This window comes from Staurois parvus, unplaced genomic scaffold (genome assembly GCF_062004578.1).
Source record: "Staurois parvus isolate SC_StPar_1 unplaced genomic scaffold, SC_StPar_1.0 ptg000409l, whole genome shotgun sequence".
Lineage (NCBI taxonomy): Eukaryota > Metazoa > Chordata > Amphibia > Anura > Ranidae > Staurois > Staurois parvus.
The window spans coordinates 3647772-3663890 of NW_028318205.1; the positions used below are offsets into that span (position 1 = coordinate 3647772).

The 16119-nt window shown below is 41.6% G+C and overlaps 1 protein-coding gene across 2 annotated transcripts in view; it reads right to left on the bottom strand.

Annotated features, from left to right (window-relative positions):
- EIPR1 (EARP complex and GARP complex interacting protein 1) overlaps nucleotides 1–16119 on the bottom strand; it is a 306520-nt gene that overhangs the window by 208309 nt on the left and 82092 nt on the right. For both annotated transcript variants that reach the window (XM_089686732.1, XM_089686733.1), the window contains exon 3: nucleotides 15452–15584. In XM_089686732.1, coding sequence (XP_089542858.1) covers nucleotides 15452–15584 — 133 coding nt within the window. The remainder of the gene's footprint in view (nucleotides 1–15451; nucleotides 15585–16119) is intronic.

A 16119-nucleotide genomic window follows, 5' to 3' on the forward strand; every position in this document is an offset into this window, starting at 1 on the left:
AAACCAAGTCGTATTAAAATATTCTAGTCTCCAACTACAATTAATTTCTGCTTCTCAACAGGAGATGCCATCTCTATGATCCGGGCAATCTGGATTCCCGTTAATTGGTGAACAGTTTTTGAATGAAGTCCTGACACTGTTTTTCCTCAGAACAAATCTAATTCTGTAACATAATTATACACTGCCCGATTTGAAGACGAAATTGCAAGGGTTCCCTAAAATATATTCAGATTTTCGATCTCTAGTTTTGTCTCTAGATGGCAGTTGCCAAAGTCATCAAAAGTGCTTCAAAAAGCCAACAATTATTTAACAAGAAGCTCAGTAACAATATTCACTGTGATACTGTCACCATTGTACTATGTATAGAACTTTATGGTACACTCATTCTGTGCACACTAATGAAATTTCATAGCAGATTCACAGTGGGGTTGTCGGGACTGGCTGAAGAAGAAAGAAAAGTGCTGGGCAGTTCCTAATTTGTGCCCATCCACACGACTACTTGGGACAACGTCAGAGATTAAAAAAACGTAGAAGCAAATTAAACCAAAGACAGGCTATTGGAGAAAAAACCCTAAACCAATAGTGCTGCAGGCTGAAGGAAAGAAAGCTAACAGATTCTTCCATCCAGGATGAACATCTCAAATGGGCAAACCTCCCATGAGAATACCTGATCAATGCCTGTATCTCTTTGGAACAGTTGAGGAAAGTGGAAAGATAGTGCTGGACCCATACGGTTATCTTACTGGTATTACTATCATAAGGTTTTAATTAGCGAATGAAAATTCTGGTGCCGAAACCGATAACAAAAATTCAGAATGCATGTGGCCGAAAAACCAAACCTAAACCAAAATGTCTGCGTATGTGGGGGTAGGAAGGCTCCAATTTTTTTTTTATAGTACGGTTTTCTACTTTCATGTATATTTTTATTTTATTTTTTTTTTAACTTTTATTGCTATCACATAGGGGACCAATAGTCCCCTATGTGATAGCATATAAGTGACAGGTCCTCTTTGTAGGGGTGAAGGGGTGTGGGGCAATGTGTGCAAAGAGGGGGCAGGAGAGGAGCAGTGTATACAGTGAGGAACAGTGTATACAGTGAGGCTCCCTCACTGGCTGCCACTATATGTCAGTGCCGATTTTTAAATGCAATTCCCGGCTTTTTTTTTTCTTCACTATAGCTCACAGAATTAGCTGTCACTTTCCCCGGAGCTATAGGAAACTTTGTTTCTTTTATCTTGGGAAAGAAACTAAATGGAAACATGGTTTCTTTTAACTCAATAAACTAAAAGGAAACTTTGTTTCTTTTAGCTGGGGGGAAAGTGACAGCTAATTCTCTGAGCTATAGCGAAGAAAAAAAAAAGCCGGTAATTACATTTAAAAACCGGCACTGACATATAGGGGTTTATTTACTAAAGCTGGAGAGTCCAAAATCAGACTCCCTTCTGCATAGAAACCAATCAGCTTCCAGGTTTCATTGCCAAAGCTTCATTGAACAAGCTGAGGTTAGAAGCTGATTGGTTTCTATGCAGAAGGGAGTCTGATTTTGGACTCTCCTGCTTTAGTAAATAAACCCCATAGTGACAGCCAGTCACTGTATACACTGCTCCTCTCCTGTCTTTCTCTGCCGCCGCCCCCTCACATCTGTAATACACACAGTCTCCTGTATCGGCTAAATTTTCCCTATTGGCAGCATGCTGATAGGGCTATTTTTGGCTATGTTTCGGTGGACGAAATTTAGGTGCATCCCTAGTTTTAATGTTGGTGTAAATTATCTGGTTCCTGGGCAGGCAGCTTCTACTCCCCAGAAGATCTCCACAGTCTCCTTGGCTTGTAGTGTAATGTAACGAGAATAGTAATTGAAGCGCCACACCACTGCTAACAGGTCCAAAAAGTAGCCAACATGTGCCAACAAGCTGCAGATAAGGCTGGTAATTCACACTGGAAAAAGCCTAATGAAGCGAGCACTTGGACCCCCAAAATATGTTGGCTACTTTTTGGATTGTACCCTCTGGACCTCTTAGCAGTGGTGTGGCAAATGTCCTGGTTTAAATCAACAAGCAGGTGGTGCAGAGAGTGTCACCCACGGATTTAATTTCAGCCAATTGAGCATTATTTGGTTGAAACTTGAGCTGTGTATGGCAGCCAATGCTTGTTGTTCCATCTTGCTAACTTTATAACACCTCCAGTACACCTTAGGAGCTCCAGGAAGTACAAATTCTTCAGAAAGTCAAGCATGATCAACCACATCCCACAACGCAAAGCGTGTACCTTGCAATATCTTACTAAGACACCAGCACTGTGCATTGTTGGATGCTATACTCATGGCTCACTAAAGTGCATCTAAAATTAAAAAATAGGAAAGATGAAGAGTGGTTGACAATCAACATATTGCACCACATCCCTATAAGAATTGTACAAAAAAAGAGAGTAGGTTGTGGGAGTTTGAAGGTGCATAATAATAATTAAAATAATCTTTTAAAATATTTTTTTTACAATTTCTTGATATCAACAAATTTATATTAAATACCAATAGTTACAATGAACTGGACAACCACAACACGCTTGACTGTTTCCTGCGGTGCACAGATGATACCTCCCAAAATGTTTCGCCCAAGCTGGGCTTCCTCAGGGGAAGAGAAAGGCTATCCGTAATACAGTCTACAATTGTATCAAAAAACATTAATCAATCATATATAGTTATGCAATATACATCAAACTGCAATACATAGATTTATATTTCCAACAAAGTAATTGTCCAGATAAATATGAGCCCCTTGCTTTTAACCTTGGGACTATGCTGCCAATATCGTTCTTTAAAGCAAATATAAGAAAATGTTGGATCAAAGGCACAAGCGTCCGCACCTTCAAAATCTCACAACCACATCTAAAAATAAAACTTTTCTTTTAGTTTTGATGCTATAGGAAAGAGATATACAGTATAACCCATCAGATTTACGTTTTTCTATGTCCCTGCTATAGAAATTCACCCATCTATTTGTTCTGGTGACTGCCATTACAAGGACTGAAAAGTGAAGGAAAATCCAAAATGTCACCCAAAGGAATACAACTAAAATCTTCCAATGGGATACTGGTTCCCTCCAATGGCACACAAAGCGTAAAAAAACATTTTTTTTTTTAAGGCGCTTTTAACCATTTCCTACTTGATTCAAACCTTGATTTAATAAAAAATGCAGATATTTTTCAAAATGTTCAGGGATTCCCAGGGTGCAGTCAATTGATCAAGGACCTGCAGGCCCAAAAGTTCAGGTCACATGACTGGTGGTAATCAAAGGGGGATAAAGCTCTGCCAATGTAGATCTACTTTTTAGCACAACATCCACTGTTTACTCCAAGGCAATGCCAAGTGCAAGTGAAGCCAGGTAACTTATTTCTGGAGTTAGCTAGACTGACTTGAGTTTTATTCTATATTTTTCTCTCATCACTCCTAGTATTAAGACTTTTATTTTTAGTAATTCTTCACAAATTATATTAATTGGATACAATATACCTTAATGAACCTAATAACTAAGAGAAATACTATATGTTGTACATGTGTCCTTCAGTCCATGAGCATTTAGGTTCAAATTGATCCTATAATGGTTCACATTCAGCTATAAGTGCTGTGCCAGACGACATTATTTGTCGAATAATCTTTTGTAGTGATATATAGAAAGGTCCTATTTATGACCAAACTCCCCAATCCACAGCATTCTGCTAAAAGAACGTAGTTCAAATTATTGGCAGAACATTAACACATCAATCTCTGACAAATCCGGAGCAGGAATAGATGGCAGTATATTCAAATATAATATCCATAAGTCAATAAGAGATGTCCATGCTCCTTGCCTATTCACTCCACATACGTATGATCAGTCTTAGATTTGCCTTTATACACAGAGATTGATTTGAGTTCAGATTTTTGATACATATATTGGTAACACAGATTGATATTAAGTGAAGATATTTTTTAATGTAGTATATTTTTCAATAACAGAATAATCGCTGCAGATAAATCAGCAGTGTGTACATTTACCATGATACCTTTCTGTATGATATATAATGAGTATGAACATGGCATAGGAAGGAGTCCTATGACATGCCCATGTATTGGGCAATATGTTAATTTGCATGATATTTTCCAAACATTTTTCACTTGCGTTTATTACATTAAAACAGAGAACAAAAGTATGTTATTTTCCACAGAACTAATAATCTACCCCTACAACTACTCTTAAACCAAAAAAACAAACAAAAGAACACCAACACACTTCTCAGTTTCCTTTAAATGGTATTTAAAATGGTGCTCAGGAAATTTAGAAGGTTAAAATATATATTCTGGGAAACATGAGGTTAAAATATATTCTGGGAAAGATAAGGTTAAAATATATTCACATTTCAGCATTAAGAGGTTCAAAACCCAGACCAGCCAGAGTTTCTAAATATCAGTCGCCAAGATCATCCATATCACTTAAAGCTGCGCCTATAGCTGGTTACCTCTAGATACCTCTGCACAGTGGGTAGGCATCATAAAAGTGGAAAAAATAGTATAGAAAAATGTACAAAACCCTTTACTGTGCATTGCCACCCCTTTTACGCTTCAGATAGTCTTTGTACTCAAGCCAAATTTTCTCCATTCCAGCTATTGACTTTGTAGATGAACTCTTTGTGCTGCTCATTATATCAAATGCTTTTCAGAAATCCACTTAAATTATGTCCATGGGTTCTCCTTTGTCTATCGGCTTGACAATATGTTCAAAGATCTCCAGTGGATATGTCAGTCGTGATCTCCTCTTCAGAAATTCTAACTTGTACATTTCTGAATGTTTCACAATTCTGATCCCTGTCAAGATTTGTCCTTCTTCCCTATCAACTCGCAGACTTACCAAACCCGGTCTTCGGCTGCTAAGCATTTTAGGAGTATTTGACATAATAAGGTTTTTAAAGTGGCCCTCACCTGACATAAAAAATTACCAGGAATACGTTATATAAGCTAAAAGGCTAAAGGATTTTGCTTACTAATGTGCTGGATTAATGTCTATGCTGTGTTCATTGGCATAGATTGCCCACCTTTACACAAGGTGCCCACCAGTTCGGGTTAAGGTTCAATCGTGCTGCCAACATTGTCAAACCTCGTTGGTACTGCCAGGTCATATCTTTCAGTCACATCATGGTTTACCCCCACGAGGGAGATTTCCCACCACTTTTTGGCTCCACATCATCTAAACAGGTCGTGAAGGTTAAAGCAGTAGTAGACACCGCTGGGACACTTGTACCTACAGGTAAGTTTATAATAAAGATTACCTGCAGGTACAAGGACGTGCGCCCTTTAGGAGATATTCACTGTCTCTGCAGCCGGTGACATCACCAATGTATGTGCTCTGAAGGGACAGTATACTCATGCTGTCCTTTCACAGCTCTCTGCCATGGCCATGACTCCCGTGTGCATGCATGGAAGTGGACGTCATTGTGGCTCGGCCATTCTAAAGTCCAGAGCCTGCAAACCTGGAATGAAGACTGGGTAAAGATGGAAGCCCTGTCAGTGGTGACAGCACGTCGCTGGAGGGTTTCGTTTTAAGGCAAGTATTTCATAATGTGCTAGTATGTGATGCCATACTAGCACTTTATGAAATTACCTTTTAGCTGGCCTGGATTTTTTTTTCTGCATTTATTATCGCTTTAAAGATGAACTTTAAGCAAATATACAAGAGAGAAATTAATGTAGTTCTGTAATCATAAACACATCATTAAATTATGTAAGCACTGGACGTACCGGAGTTTGACCTGATATACGTCACCTGAAATACTTGTACAGCAGTGCTCGAGTGTGAACGAAGGAAGCAGCATAAAGAGCAAATAAGTTCATGTGCTCACAGGAAGCATGCTGATAGGAAGAGAAAAGATTCCCTGGGCTCAGAGGCAGTGGATTAAAGCTGAAATCCAGGAATAATTTGTACTGCATACATACATTGGTCCAACTTGGCGTAATGTAGGTATGCACTTCTCATACCTGATAGACCGCAGAGGAAGCTGGATATCACTGTAGCAGATGGCACTACTACAGTAATAACCACAATCGAGTCCTGCCCGAGTTTGGTGCATGCGGTTTCCGCTCTGAACACTCACCACAGACCACAGGGGTCAATTGCTCTGCACTTATGACATTCATAGGATCAGCAAATGCCTTGTTTTCACTGGAAAAACAAAACAAAACAAAAACCAAAAAAACAAGATGTTCTATGAATGGCAGCATGAGTTCTATGAGTGAGCATACTGTGATCAGTGTGCAGAGGGGAAACCATTTACCACTTGCTTCCCAAGCCTATTCTAACACTTCCCACATAAACATAAGTAGGAACCCCCAAATATTATATATGTTTTAAGCAGAGGCCCTACAGAATAAAATGATGGGTGCTGCATTTTTTATATCACACAGTATTTGCACAGTGTTTTTTCAAAAAGCAACTGTTTTGGAGAAAATACACTTTAGTGAATTTTAATGCACAAAAACACAATATAATACCCAATAGTGTAAATCAATAATTTAACATGTCATGCTTTAAAACTGCGCACTCTCATGGAATGGCGACAAACTACGATACTTAAAAATCTCTATTAAGCAATGCTTTAAAAGCCTTTTATTTTTACCAGTTCAGAGTTACACAGGAGGTCTGGAGCTAGAATTATTGCTCTCACTATAACATTTGTGGGGATATTTCACATGGGTGGTGCGAACACCCTTTACATATGCGTGCACAACCTATGTATGCATTTACCTTTGCACGTGAGCAAACTCTCCTTCCTACACACTCACTCTGGCTGAATGAGCAGCTGAAAATGGGAAGGAGGCGGAGCAGAGATGGTAGCCCTGAAGTCTTCTACTTCTAGCCATGTGGTAAGTGGCTAAGGGGAAGAGGTCTACCTTCATTACTACAGGAGTTCCCTCCATGTTCCAAATGTGCTGCTTCAACCATTACAATTACTGTGTGCACTGCTCACTAGCACTGGCTGTCCTTACTGCCTACTGACTGGCTGTCCTCACCGCACACTGCCCACTGACTGGCTGTCCTCACCGCACACTGCCCACTGACTGGCTGTCCTCACCGCACACTGCCCACTGACTGGCTGTCCTCACCGCACACTGCCCACTGACTGGCTGTCCTCACCGCACACTGCCCACTGACTGGCTGTCCTCACCGCACACTGCCCACTGACTGGCTGTCCTCACCGCACACTGCCCACTGACTGGCTGTCCTCACCGCACACTGCCCACTGACGGGCTGTCCTCACCGCACACTTCCCACTGACTGGCTGTCCTCACCGCACACTGCCCACTGACTGGCTGTCCTCACCGCACACTGCCCACTGACTGGCTGTCCTCACCGCACACTGCCCACTGACGGGCTGTCCTCACCGCACACTGCCCACTGACGGGCTGTCCTCACCGCACACTTCCCACTGACTGGCTGTCCTCACCGCACACTTCCCACTGACTGGCTGTCCTCACCGCACACTGCCCACTGACTGGCTGTCCTCACCGCACACTGCCCACTGACTGGCTGTCCTCACCGCACACTGCCCACTGACTGGCTGTCCTCACCGCACACTGCCCACTGACTGGCTGTCCTCACCGCACACTGCCCACTGACTGGCTGTCCTCGCCGCACACTGCCCACTGACTGGCTGTCCTCGCCGCACACTGCCCACTGACTGGCTGTCCTCGCTGCACACTGCCCACGCACTGGCCGTCCTCACCGCATACTGCCCACTGACTGGTTCTCCTCACCGCACACTGCTCACTGACTGGCTGTCCTCACCGCACACTGCCCACTGACTGGCTGTCCTCACCGCACACTGCCCACTGACTGGCTGTCCTCACCGCACACTTCCCACTGACTGGCTGTTCGAATGACTGGCTGTTTTAACCACAAACTGGACTCAGATAGTGCTAATAGGCCACTGGTTAAGGGGGAACAAACTACTTGCCTTGCCCTGGGTGCTGACAACTCATGCTATGCCACTAGCGGCAAGTCCTTTTTATGGAGAGATCTGGGGTCCAACATCCTTCCTCTGCCTTCCAAAGCATCACCGCTTTCCCCCACCGGTAACTATCTGTTTACCTCAGGCCGAAACAGGAAGTCATTGCATAAAGATGATATGGGATGTTCCGGTCTTCTGTCATCTCTATGGTCAGCCAGCATAACCGCTGGTTTAAGTCCCAAGCTCCCAAGTGGGACTGGAGAGCCCGGGCAGGAAGGCGGTGGAAGGTGCCGGGGGGGGGTTGGGGGGTTTGAGGTTGACACCCCCCTCCCCGCCATCTGTAAAAGCGATCCAGCAGTTAATTAGATGCGTGGATCACTTTTACTTTATTCAATAATGACGCAGCCATGGCCCCGTTATAACCACTCAAAGTGAAGTATGTACATGGATCTCCTTGGGCAACAAGTGGTTAAACAGACACTGAGAAGGGCTTGGAAGATCACTGCTATCACCATCGTGGTGCCAATTGCTACAGTGATTTTGAGATTCCCCAGCGGCTCATCAGGTATGAGATATGCATAGTTACATTGCACCAAGCAAGGAATACAAATAATTCCAAGAGTTCAACTTTAAATGATGACGACATCTAGCAGCAAAAAAGTACTGCAGGAGAAATCTTTGGATTGAAGTTGAATATTGCTGCAAAACTTGTCATTGAATCTTTGAATGGGCTTTATGCATTTTATCTTGTTATTTGTGGCTGGAATTTTGCTCGAATCTTGCCAGTGAAGGCATAGCCAGCAATAAAACCAGACAGAGGCACAAGTAAGATATTGGATCACCCTGCATTAAAACCCAACTCCAGCCAAAACATTTTTATTTGTTTTTAATAGCACAGAGGTGCTATTAAAAACAAATAAAAATGTTTTGGCTGGAGTTGGGTTTTAATGCAGGGTGATCCAATATCTTACTTGTGTTGTATCATACATATAAGCATCTGTGTGTGTCAGATGAGGACAATCAGCTAGTTCGCTCTGTTTTTGTTTTGTTGTGGGTGGAATGACGCAGAGTTCTATACCTTGCTGGGTCTTCACTGGTGATCATGGATCATGGTTCCCTGGAAGGAAAATCTGCTCACCTACTCTGTGAAAGTTTTGGGTGAAATATCATTTGAAATAAACAGTGAGCTTAGGCTGAATGAGCCCTAATTGCATGAAGGAACATCCATGAAAAAAGGAGACACATTTCTATTCGGCTGGTTTGAGGCATTGTCTAGTTTTCATTGTTCTAATTTCCTAACTACTCTGTTCTGGAATGATCTACAGTCCTTTTGGCATTTCACCTTCCTCAACTGAATAATTTATCCTAGTCAGTGGGATATTAAATCCAGCCTGCCTCATGAATACTGAGGTGAAATATTCTTTCAGGCTGTTGGTAAAATTGACCTCATCTGTCACAAAACTTCTCCAGCACTTCAGTGGGGCCATCTCGCTTCTTCTCTACAGTGCCAGACTTTCCTAGTCATTATTCCATGGCTAGGCTTGTGTGCTCAAGTATAACCTTATTGGAGGGAAATATATACAAAACCATTAACATCTAAAGCAGATTTTCATATATTGGAAATTGCACCTGCATAATAAAGCAAAGCAATGCGAGAATGTTGTAGAGGGGGGGAGGGAGTGTCGTAGCAAAAAATGTTAATATAGAATATCAGGGCACAGAAGAGACAAAGATTCTCAGGGACACCTAAAGTGTTCGATATAGATTTCAACAGTGTGTTAAATCACTGTCAGCCTTGTACAGAACACACTGACGATAATTCAAGCTGGACACTGCCCTTGTCAACACACGGGCAGTCACAACCGGAAATGTGTGACAGAACTGTCTGTGTTGCCCTCAGCAATTAAACATTCCAATCATGAACTAGAAACAAGAAAAGAAGTAGTTCATTGTTTTGCTATGGATAGCAGGCAGAATGATCAGAAACTACCAATCATGAGGCCAGTCGTAATATGGCTCAACATTACTAACAAAAATTGTCTGCTTGTAGACTGAGCCATTAGCCTTACTAACTCCAGAGCGTATTGGTGTTCATATACTGGTATACATTTTTGTTTATCTAACTGACTTTATGGATTGGCTAAGAAGCCCAGTAACCTGGAAAAAATGTCCACTTAAAATGGACTAACCCCTAGTGATCTCCTTTCCTCTGTTATCTTCGGGTAGACACCGTAAAAAGCCAGACTTTATTTCAGTGTTTCAGAGACTCGCCCTTGATGATACATAGGGGTTGGTTTAAAAACACCGGAGCATGCAAAATGCATAGACACCAATCAGCTTCTGTTTTTTCATCAAAGTTTAATTGAACAAGCTGAAGTTAGAAGCTGACTGGCTACCATGAACAGCTGCACCAGATTTTGCACTCTCTAGGTTTTAGTAAATCAACCAAAAAGAGTCACATCTATACAGTGTAGCCCACTGGTTCGAAAAATGTACTTACAACTAAACAAGCTCTTGTGGGAGTGGGTACGTCAGCCTGCAAAGGTATTACCCATCAAAGACTATAAACATGCTGAAGACTGTATGGTTCCTTTGTTAGATTGATATTTTTCCAAAGGGGTGTACAATTTTAAAAAGTATACATTTTTTGATTTTTTAAAATGGAAGAATTTTTTTGTTAAAGGCCAATTCCAGCCAAAACTTTTTTTTGGCTTGGACAGAATGGGTACAGGATAGAATCCATATCGGTTCTTATTGCTGGTCTCTACCCCTATTGGGATATTTTCCTTTCTATCAGGACAGCGAGTTAAAGTGTTAGTAAATACTATAACTATATCTGGTCTCCCACAGTACACAGAGCATGGAAATGCAATTTTTTTTACAAATTATAAACTGCTAAATACCTTTTCTCATCATCAGTATATAGAAGACTTGTGACTTCTATCAGTGGCTGGCCAAGCACTGGTTAAAGCTTGTAAGAGGAGTTTTCATTCTGCTCTGACTGTCCTATGAGGCTGCATAACCCCTGACCCTCTGTCTGGACAGTGCTTATTGGCCCCTGTGCTGATCAAATGAACCCTCCAAAAGAAAAAAAGCTCTCTAGCAATACACACTAAACTGAGCATGTGCAGAGTGACTCTTAGAGCTCTGTACTATCAGCAGATGGATTGGTGACAGTAAAAGGGTAGGATCAGAGAAGACAGGATCAACCAGTCTTTTTACACAATGAAGAGGATTAACAACTTAGGTTCCACAGTGAGTATAACAGGCATGCTTTACTACACATACAGACTGATTTTACTGTTGTGGGTATAGTTGTTGGACCATTAACTGATCTTTTCAACCACTCTTTTAAATGAGAAACGTTCCCTATGACTGGAAGAAAGATAATATTTTACCTAACCACAAGAAAGGTAGGAATAGAGAAGCTGGCAGAGAAGCTGGCAACTACGGGCCAGCCAGTTTAAAATCTGCAGTAGTTAACCACTTGGCCGCCAGAGGATTTACCCCCTTCCTGACCAGGCCATTTTTTACGATTCAGCGCTGCATTACTTTAACTGACAATTGCGCGGTTATGCAACACTGTACATAAACAAAATTTATGTCCTTTTTCCCCACAAACAGAGCTTTCTTTCTTTGGTGTTTAATCACCTGTTTTTTATTTTTTTGCGTTATAAACAAAAAAAGACTGACAATTTAAAAAAACAAACAAACAAACAATATTTTTGACTTTTTGCTATAAAACATATCCAATAAAAAAAAAAATGTCAGAAATTTAGGCCAAAATGTATTCTGCTACATGTCTTCGCTAAAGAAAAATCCCAATATGTGTAAATTAATTGGTTTACGTGAAAGTTATTGCTGGCAGGAGAGAGACCTGTTTTGTTTACACCCAGGTCTCTCCCCTGTCAGTGTTACTGGGCGATCGCCAGGTGCCAGCGGGGGAATCTCCAGGCGGTACTCAGAGACTGAAATCCATAGCCGCCAATGGTGGTGCAGGTGCCCTCTACCCATAAATGCAAATCATATATATATATATATATATATACATATATATATATATATATATATATATGTGTGTGTGTGATTTTGCGCAACCGTGCCACCCTGTAGCAGTACTTCTGTTCAATTAACGGAATAACTCCTAAAAAGAATCACTGATACACACATCTTGCTGGATCCAAAGCAGCATGGATTTCCTGAATGCAAATCATGTCAGACTAACCTGACTGAATTTTTGACTATATTGCAAATGTTTTGGACCGCGATGGTGCTGTGGACAAAGCCTATCCTGATTTCAGCGAAGCATTTTATAGATTTCCATACAATGATGAAAAAGTTGTACAAACTGGGACCTTTGGTCTGTTCAGTGGACACGTAGTTGGCTAAGCCCCGGTTCACATCGGCTGTGATTTGCATGCCAGGCGACTTACAATTCATATGCTAAGTCGCACCCTATTGTCCACAATTACAGCAGTCAAATCTAAAGTAGTACATGCACTACCTTTTGTGCGATTTGCATAGACATCTGTGTCAGATGTCTTGCAAATCGCACTTGAAATCGGCCCGACTTTGAAATTGTGTGACTTCACTGTAAGTCGCACAATTTCAAAATCGGGCTTGATGTGACCGGGGTGTTAAAGACAGAAGAATGAACAGAGACCAGTCACTAGTGATGTACCACAAGGCTCTGTACTAAGTCCTTTTGCCAACGCTAAAGAAAAAAAATTTAGGGGAGGATCTCTACGCAAACACCTTACAATCCAAGACTGCAGGTGCCCTGAGTAAATTTGAACTCCAGGATGCCTCGAAACAATAAAGCAAGGACTGCAATAAACACTCTAATAAAATTAGATCTCTCAAAGAAAACTTGGACCTTGAGTTGGACAGCCTACACCAGGGGTAGGCAACCTTAAAGAGGTGGATATCTACTGGAACAACAGGAGAGAAGTCAAAGATAACAGGGCACAGTATTGCCTCCTCACACCTGATTTAACCCTCCTCACCACCTGTGAAACACACTCGGATCACTTTTCAGAGGAGCAGTTGCTGTACTTGTGAATGAGCCCTTAGTTGCATTTGGCAGCCAAAGGTGTACACATGCTGCAGCAGGAATTAAACCCCCGTTGCTTTTGGTGGGTGCTACCAGCTGCCAATCTCGACACATTTAAGTAACTGGGGCCACTCTGCAAGCTTCTGTGGGGTCCAAGGGGTTAAAGCAGGTGGTGAGAAAGCAACACAACATTACCTGCTTTAACCCCTTGTTTGCTGTACTGCACAAGGTTGCAGGGCACTTGCAAAGCGACCTCATTCACTTGAATGGGTCATGTTTAGCAGGTGATTAATTTACCAAGCATGAAAGTGTGTATAACTTCTGCTGTGGCTGTGACATGTGTACACCCCTGGCCACTGCAGCTAAAGGGGGTGTGGTTGAGTCAGGAGTGGTAAAAGCACAACTTAACTATAGGGTTCTACTATCATCAGCCCCCCCCCCTTATGTGGCTCTCGCTCCCTACAACAGCTCCAACTTTACAAGTAGTCCCTCTGCATTGCACTCTGTTTGATCCTCTGGGATGGCGGGTCAGCAAGCCAAGACTACGATCTACCAGTCAGCTGGCCACAAACATCTGGTAGATTGCGATCTATGGGTGCTGATCTCCAATTTAGATGCATTTACATGCGTTTAGGCAAGTCAAATGTTTTTTCTGCTCAAAAGCTCTTCTTCTAAATGCGCTTTTGACATTTTTTTTTCCAGCCTGTGAATACGCCTCTTCTATTATGCCTGTAATCACCTATGTGTGCATAGACACCTAGACTAACAGAGGGGAGCTTTTACAAGCTGAGGGAAAAAAAAGCCAAATACCTGTAAAAGGTACCTGCAACTCTTTCTGGGTTAGCTGCGCTTTGCCATAGACTTCTATTATATCCTGCAGGTGTGGTGCATTCAGGAATTTTGGTGAGCTTTCAGAAAGTGCACCAAACTTGCAGGATATAATTAAAGTCTATGGTTAAGCGCAGCTAACCCAGGAAAGCTGCAAATGCACTGTTGTGCACCTGCAGGAAAGCTGCAGGTACACTGCACTGCACCCGCAGTGTGGGTAAACCGCAGTGCACCAGTGTGAAAGCAGCCCTATACTATTATGTCCAGTGTATTGCTTCACACTGACCTGAAGATCTATTCATTCCTGCTGCTGACACCACTCTGGAGACTGCTAGCTGGGATAAAAGGTGGAGTGCAGTTGGTATCACTTTGCATGGAACAAGAGCCAGCACTACAGAGGAGGCATCGGCTTATGCAGCACTTGCTCAATACTACAGCTCCATCTTTACAGGTAGTCCCTCTGCATTGCACTGTTTGATGCCCTGGAATGGTGGGTCAGCAAGCCCAAACTGCGATCTAAGAGTTGCTGACCCCGGTATACACACATACTGCTAGTACAGGAAGAGCTTTTGCTAACTTGAGGAACCTTGCTCCGTTTTTAGTTTATACCAAAATGATATAAATGAGCAATGTAAATGACGTGACCTGTATTCTTGTTCTCTCTTCTTTTCCCCCATTTACTTTCTTATGTCTACATTGTTTTTCTGGTTCTATTCTTTTTTTCACTGAGCCTATACTGATTGCTGAATATACAGTATCTATGCATCTGTTACCGTGCACGCCAAAAATATTCTGCTTTATGTTTGAAATTTTATGAAAATGTACAACTTTTTTGTTCTTGTTACTCTTTATGCAATATATTGTAAAGACATAGAGTAAAAAAAAATAAAATTAAAAAAAAAAATGTTTGTGTGGTTGCGGTAGTAAAAAAAAAATATCTCTGCAAGGTAAAAGGTATAATGTGCTCATATGCATCGCATACTAGCACATTATGAAAGACTTACCTTCAAACAAAGCTCTCCAGCAGCACGATATCAGCGCTGAAGAGGCTTCCATCTTCTCACGGTTTTCCTTCCGGGTTTGCTGGAAGCGACCACTTGAATGGCTAAGCCGTAATGATGTCATTCCAGTCCATGCATGCAGGAGTCACGGGCATGGCGCAGAAATCTTAAGGAAGAGCAAGGGCATAACGTTCCTTCAGAGCGCATGCGCTAGTGATGTCACCGGCTGCCAACCAAGCGCATATATCTCTTAAACGGTGCACGTTTAGGAAATATTCATTAAACCTACAGGTAAGCTTTATTGTAAGCTTACCTGTAGGTAAAAATCAAAATCCGGAGTTTACTACCGCTTTAGCTCCTCCTGACCACTGCAGATAGAGAATCTTTGCTCCTAGTTTCAACCCTAGAATATCCCATTGTGAAGTACAAGCTGTGAAATACAATGAATTTTCACTTATACATTTCTGTTGAGGATTTCAGGAATACAAATGTGTTTTTTTTTTTATAAAGATTCCACAAAACACAGCTGAACTGCTGAACTTGTGCAGTTATCATTCTGTAGTTTAATTTTAGGTAAATGAGGCTGACTTACTGTTACTGTAGCAGGTTGCAAGCACATTCCTGTCTGCTGGACTAGCGCTGATTTGCCAGATTTCCCCTGCATGGTGCAGTAGAACATTCTTATTGATAATGTTATTCTCGTCATCAAAGTCTATAACATGGATCTAAACATAAGAAAGAAAAAACATTTAGAAAACCTGGAAAAATAAAACAGTAGAAAATGAATTTAGCATCAGTGGATGCCTGGTAAATGTACCATATAAATCCAAACATTTGATACTATACATGGTTAAGGAGACTGAAGTTTTGACTCCTGCATTGGTATTCCATAAATATAAACAGAGGGGTAATGATGAGGTGAGCTAAAAGGAACCAAAAAGGTCTCCACAAAGCACAGTAGAGCCTTCTTTAACCAGAAGGTAGGTATTCAACAATTACTTCTACTTTTTTGCCCTGAGAGAAGTCCCTGTTTCATAGTTTCTGGCACTAGGAGGAATGCTGATGTTACATAAGCAGCATGACAGCAAAGCAACTGGTATTTGTAGAAGGAAATGTTGGCAAAGATAGCCTACTGTACGTACTGTATTTCTCTTTGTAAAAGTAAAGTCTCCCTTTCAGTGTATACAGTGTTACCATTTAGAAGAAAGTTGTCCGCTTTGCACATGAACCGGTCATTGGTCAAATACATTTTTTTTTTCA